Genomic DNA, 6,000 nt, shown 5'->3' on the forward strand with positions numbered 1-6,000 from the left:
ATCATTTTCATGTGTTCTGTAGTTCTATACACAATTCTATGTGTTGTATTTTTGCTGAACACTTTTTTTGGTACCAGGGATTGAACTCAGGACCTTGCTCTTGTGAGACAGGTGCGGTGCCACTGAGCTAAATCCCAGCCCTATTTTTTTTTTTTTTTTTTTTGCTACCAAGGATCAAACTCAAGTCCTTGTGCTTGCAAGGCAGGCAGCCCAACCACTGAGCCAAATTCCCGGCCCTTGTATTATATTTTTAAAAACTGTGTTTTCTTTTTAGATACTGTGTAACCTTATTTCCTCACTTAGGGTGGTTTTGGGTAAAATTTTACTTCCTTGTAAAATTTCAATCACACTTATTGGTCAGAATTTATTTTATACATCATTTCATCTTTATTTGTATCTAGTTTTAAAAATTCTCTTAGATAATATACTGATCAATTTTTAAAAGAACCCAACCTATAAATTTATCTTTTAATTGGTAATTGATTTGCATATCAATTACTGCTCTATTAGAGCTTTCCCCCAAGAGTGCTTTCTAAAAGGTCTTTATGTAGTTGACTTTGTGAGATTAAAAAAAAAAAAGTTTCAGGGTATCTAACTTCATTCTTCTACATAAATGGTTATTTAGCTGGCTATATTTGGTCCAAAGGTTATTTTTTCTTTGACCTTTGAGAATCTATTGTCTTATTTTCATAATTATTGATATCAGTCTAATTTTTGTTTTGTGAAAGCCTGGGCTTCAATTTTGAAGACTTCACATGGGTTTAGGGAATAGAATGAGGTGGTTCTTTAAGAGTACAGAACTTCCAGTTTGGTAATCAAAGCTCAACTGTTCCCTTTATGTTCCTTTCCTAGATGGTCTTAATCTTCAGAAAACCTCCTACTTCTTTTTACCTCAGTCACTGCTCTTTTTTTTTTTTCTTTTTTGTGGTTCTGGGGATCAAACTCAGGGCCCTGTGCTGGTGGGGCAGGTGTGGTGCCACTGAGCTAAATCCCCGGCCAGCCACTGTTCTTACTCTTGGATGTAAATGTTGCCATGTATTTAAGGGCAAGGGAGAAAGGAGAATCCTCAGAGGCTGGCCAGTTCTTTGTATTGGTTGTCAATTTTTGCTTCATCTGTGTTGTGTGGTCTGTGTATAATCTCATTGACTCTCAACTGGTGCTGCTACTTTTCTGCTCATTGAAAGGGAGAGAGAGCAGATGAAAAAAGTTATCTTTTCCCACAGGTTATTTCATGCTGTATTTTAAACCTTCTCTTATTTGCATTTACTTAGTGGTAAGCACCAATTATCCTCTTGTCTTTTGCAGGATTTCTCATAATTTTTGTAGTAAAAATTTCTCGAATCAGTTACACTTACTTCTGTCTCTGTAGCATGTCTAGGGATTGATTCCTGAAGAGGCAGCAGACTATGCTAGACTATGTTACATTCTCTTCTACTCCTTTAAAAAGTACTTTTAATTACATATGTATTTAATATTTTTACTTAGTTTGAAATATGTGTATATTTTTGTGGGTAGTTTATTGTTATTTAGCAAGACAATAGTGATTCTTAAAATCATAGAAATAAGGGTAATTTATATATAATTTTAAGAATATAAAGCTTACTATTTGTAATTAATTCACTTAATAAATCTTAACTGTTGTAGTCCACATAAAACATTTTATAGATCGTTTTGTGTTTTCATCACTGTAAGTTTTAAGTTTTACTTATACAGTTCTCATAAATGAAGACGTAATATACTCACTTTTCTGTCTTTTGGATTCTAGCATAGTGCTTGAATCATAATCTGAAGTTAATATGCAGAATTATTTCTCTCTGTAGGATTTATCAGCTTCTTTAGAAGCAGTGTATGGACAGGCCAAAGAAGAAATAAACTCTGAAGAAATAATTAGAACATTTTATGATTGGAAGTGTGATAAAAAAGAGGAGTTCACCAGTGTTAGGAGTGAAACAGAGGCTTCTCTGCAGCATCTTGTAGCATGGTTTCAGAATACTCTAAAGGTAAGAACTCCTGCTCAGTTGTATTTGTGGCATAAAACAAATTATGTATTTTTATCATATCTCTTTGTTCAAGAGCTGACATTGTCTATTCTTCCCAATTATATATAAATTTAGGACCTGAGTGGTCAAGGTTTTTTATTAGCTTTTGGTTAGACTGCTCTTTGTAGTATTATTATTGAAAGATATTTTTATCTTCTTTTTCTCTTTGTGCTCTGAATTGTCCCTACACTTCCCCTAACCACTAATTTTCTTTAGGTATGCCTTGTATAGTAACCTTTTCTCCTCTGGTATATAAGTTTTATGAGGGTAAGTACTTTATCTTTTTTTTTTTTTTTTTTTTTTAACTGTAATGTTATTTTCTTACATTGCCCAGGGTAGAGCCTAATGCTGTGTTTTGGATACAAGGGCAGAGTGAGTGTTAATTGAATTAATTAATTGAGGCTTTTTCTGTTTTTATTTTGGAAAATGAGATTTTTGATCTGTCTTTGGAAGAACCACAGACTTATGAAGACACAATTGGTAATATTGATGAAATCTTAGAGAAGGCTGAGTCATGTGTTTGCAGAGAGCTAGAGATCTTTCAGATTGTGAGTACTGATAGTCTTTTATTGCTTCCTTTTTTTTTCTTTTTTTTTTTTTTTGGTTTTTTGAGACAGGGTCTCACTATGTAGTTGAGACTGACCTGGAACTCACTATGTAGCCCAGGCTGGTCTCACACTCACAGCAATCCTCCTGCCTCAGCCCCCCTGAGTGCTGGGATTACAGGCGTTTGCCTCCATGCCTGGCTTCTTGCTTCCCTTTAAGCAGTGATTTACTAATTGGAATATGTGAACCAATAATACTCTTTTGCTAATTAGAAAATTAAGACTGGTCTTAGTTTTTTTCTTATAGTCCTGTTTGAAAGTAATACTGTCAAGTTCTAATCCAAATACAGTGAAAAGTCATATTCTTCCTGGTGTTTTCATTTTAATAGATAACTTTACATTAAGAAATCTAATATTTAATTCTAGGAAGCTCCTCTGAATCTTAGTGGATCAGCCATTTATGTAATTTGATTCTTGCTTCCATCATACTCAATGACTATAAGATTCAGCTCTTGTGAAAATGATATTAAAAATTAGTGTAGTTCCTCAAGAGTATTTTGTATCTTAACATTGTCCATGGGGATTCTTTCTCAATTTATTGAAGCTGCTTTTCAAAGTCTCAGTGGTTATATTTTTTATTCCTTTTTTAATTTTTGCAGTTCTATTCACTTTGGTTTAAAAATACATTACATGCCAGGTGTGGTGGCACACGTGGGTCCCAGCTACTTGGGAAGCTGAGGCAGAAGGAACAAAAGTTCCAGGGCAGCCTAGGCAACCTAACAAGACACTGTTTCAAAAGAAAAAGGGCTGGGGAGGTAGCTCAGTGGTGGAATACTTGCCTAGCTTATGTATGAAGCCCTGGGTCAATCCTCAATACTGCAAAGAACAGCAATAATAAAACATGCATTAACATTCTGCTTCTGACAGCTTTAGGAATATTTGATGTGATAGGGATAATATTTTCTATATTAACATCTTTGATATCTTTCTTCTGTTGTATTTTGAGAAATTTGAAGTGATTGTAGTTTGAGACCAGCCTGGGCTTCATAGTGAATTCCGGGTCAGTTTCAACTACATAGTTGTCAGAGGCATCATTTTGAAGTTTACCCATTGTTACTGGAGGTTTTAACTATTTTGGCTACTCCTTTATAATTCCGCCTGTGATTTCATTTAGGAGCAAGGTGATGCAGACAGGGAGATCATTTTAAATACTTACAGTGAAATACTGCAGAAGATCCGTTCAGAGGAAAAGCTCATTGCCACTATACGATCCAAGTACAAAGACAGTATTGAGGTTGGATTATGCTTTTTCTTATTGGCCTTATAAAATCAGTGCTTTAAATTTTTCAATACTTGAATTTTTCTCAAGTAGTTCAGTACTCATTTTGTTGTTAAATTGTTTAGTGCCGGAAAAGCAGTGTAGCCATTACTATCATTGAATTCACAATAAAATGAGAATAATGACTTTTGTTGATATATATTTTGATTTTTATTCTTTGATTTTCTTATGTACTTGAAAACATATTTGTCATCATTTTCTTTATGTCTATACAAGTTTAATGTAGGAAATTTGCTACATAAAGAAAGATAAGAAGGAATAAAAGTTCTTACAATCCTTAGCCTAAGATAGTTTCACAGTATTCCCTTTTTGGATGGACACATATAATCCACACCCACACATACATGCATTGAATTATTTGTAAGCCATGTTGAAAATACTTTCGTCATTTAATAGTATATTCTGAATATTTCCCGATACAATTAATGATTCTTTTGTACTGTCATTTTGAATAACTAAATTATCTTGCTGTTATAAAGGGTATAACATTAACCTTCCATATATTTTGGACATTAAGGTTACTTCACATTTTTCCTACCATAAAATTTCTATATAATCTTTGTATATAATTTTATGTGTAATTTCTCAGATTCCTAAAGTTGAACTTTCCAAGTTAAAGGGAATAAACATTAAAACTTAATGCATATTGTCAAACCACTTTTGGGAAAAGATTATTTCAATTTATATTTTCACTAGAAATTCCAGTTTGCATTCATGTTGTCAATGTGTGTACTGTGTTACGCCTTAGTTGAAGTAATTCTGTTGTCTTTGCTACTTTGCTAGAAACAGTATTATTATAAATAAAAATGTGGAGAAGTAGGAAATTAGTTATTAGTATTGTCTTGTTAAAAATTGTAGCATTTTCTTACTATTTTCAATTAGTTGAATATTAGAAAAATAATCAGTGGTCAGTAGGTGACTGTTTAGTAAGTACTGTTGTCTGATATGTTTGAAGATATAGTAACTTTCTTTTGCTTAGTTTAAAAAGCAAATGACTGAATATATAAATACGAGCCCTAGTGTGGATCACTTGCTGTCCATAAAGAAGAAATTGAAAGGCTTAAAAGCTAAACTGAGATGGAAATTGGTTGAAAAGAATAATTTGGAAGAAGTAAGGAAACATTTGCTTCTAACTGAAATGTGCTTGTACCTCATTTTGCTTGGGTTCTGTTTTATAAAAGTTGTGCATAAACATGCTCACATTTTTCATATACTCTATATTTTATTCTGTGTATCAACAATAGACTGTATTGATAGTGTAAATACCATATTTTTCCATATAATTAAGTATTCTTTAAAATACTTATGTATTACTTTATGTACTACCTTGGGATTTTTTTTTTTTTTTTGGGCACTGGGGATCAAACTCAGGACCTTGCGCTTGTGAAGCAGGTGGCAGAACCACTGAGCTAAATCCCTGGCCCTGTACTACCTTGTTTTTTAATAACATGAACATTTTAACGTTTTTTGAAAAACTCTCTTGGTTTAGACTGTTTATAATTACCACATGCAAGTAATAAGTAAGGTATTTCCCCAAAGATTTTTGTTGTAAAGTATTTTTAAGATCATGGTGTCTTATGGCTGAGCATAATATTTCTTGAAAGTTTTTTAAGTTGCTTTCATAAAATAATAGAACTTGAGGGATTAGGATATTCTAGTCTGGACTAATTCATTCCTTAGGCGTGAAACTTTGTAAATAATATGGCAATTTTCTAGTCTTTTGAAGATTTATGTTAAAAAGATCTATATTGTATCTTCACCCAACTTCATAATCTCTTCATCTTCTGAGCACCTAGTTCAGGGTGAAGTGGAAGCTGTTCTAGGACTAATTTCAGAGTTTAGGATTCTTCCAATTTTATCTTATTCTAGCTTGTGGAAAGGGTGGGCTTTTAAAATCTGTTCAGGTTTTGAAGAAACAAATACAACTTTTAAAGCATATGTCTTTTTTAAAGGTGGTTTGTTGTAACACCATTGGAATCTTATGGAGTGCTTTGTGAGTCCTACGTAATTTTTCCTGTAGTAGATTCTTTACACATTCAGTCATTCTTTTTTTTTTTTTTTTTTTTTTTTTGTTTTT

At 32.8% G+C, this 6,000-nt stretch overlaps 1 protein-coding gene across 3 annotated transcripts in view; it reads left to right on the forward strand.

The window, feature by feature from the left end:
- Positions 1-6,000, forward strand: part of Stk31 (serine/threonine kinase 31) — a 63,447-nt gene that overhangs the window by 33,871 nt on the left and 23,576 nt on the right. For all 3 annotated transcript variants that reach the window (XM_010628222.1, XM_010628223.1, XM_019208047.1), the window contains exons 13-16: positions 1,821-2,000; positions 2,471-2,587; positions 3,759-3,878; positions 4,903-5,034. In XM_010628222.1, the coding sequence (XP_010626524.1) occupies positions 1,821-2,000; positions 2,471-2,587; positions 3,759-3,878; positions 4,903-5,034 (549 nt within the window). The remainder of the gene's footprint in view (positions 1-1,820; positions 2,001-2,470; positions 2,588-3,758; positions 3,879-4,902; positions 5,035-6,000) is intronic.

This window comes from Fukomys damarensis, unplaced genomic scaffold (assembly GCF_012274545.1).
Source record: "Fukomys damarensis isolate Sample0158 unplaced genomic scaffold, DMR_v1.0_HiC HiC_scaffold_4, whole genome shotgun sequence".
Classification (NCBI taxonomy): Eukaryota; Metazoa; Chordata; class Mammalia; order Rodentia; family Bathyergidae; genus Fukomys; species Fukomys damarensis.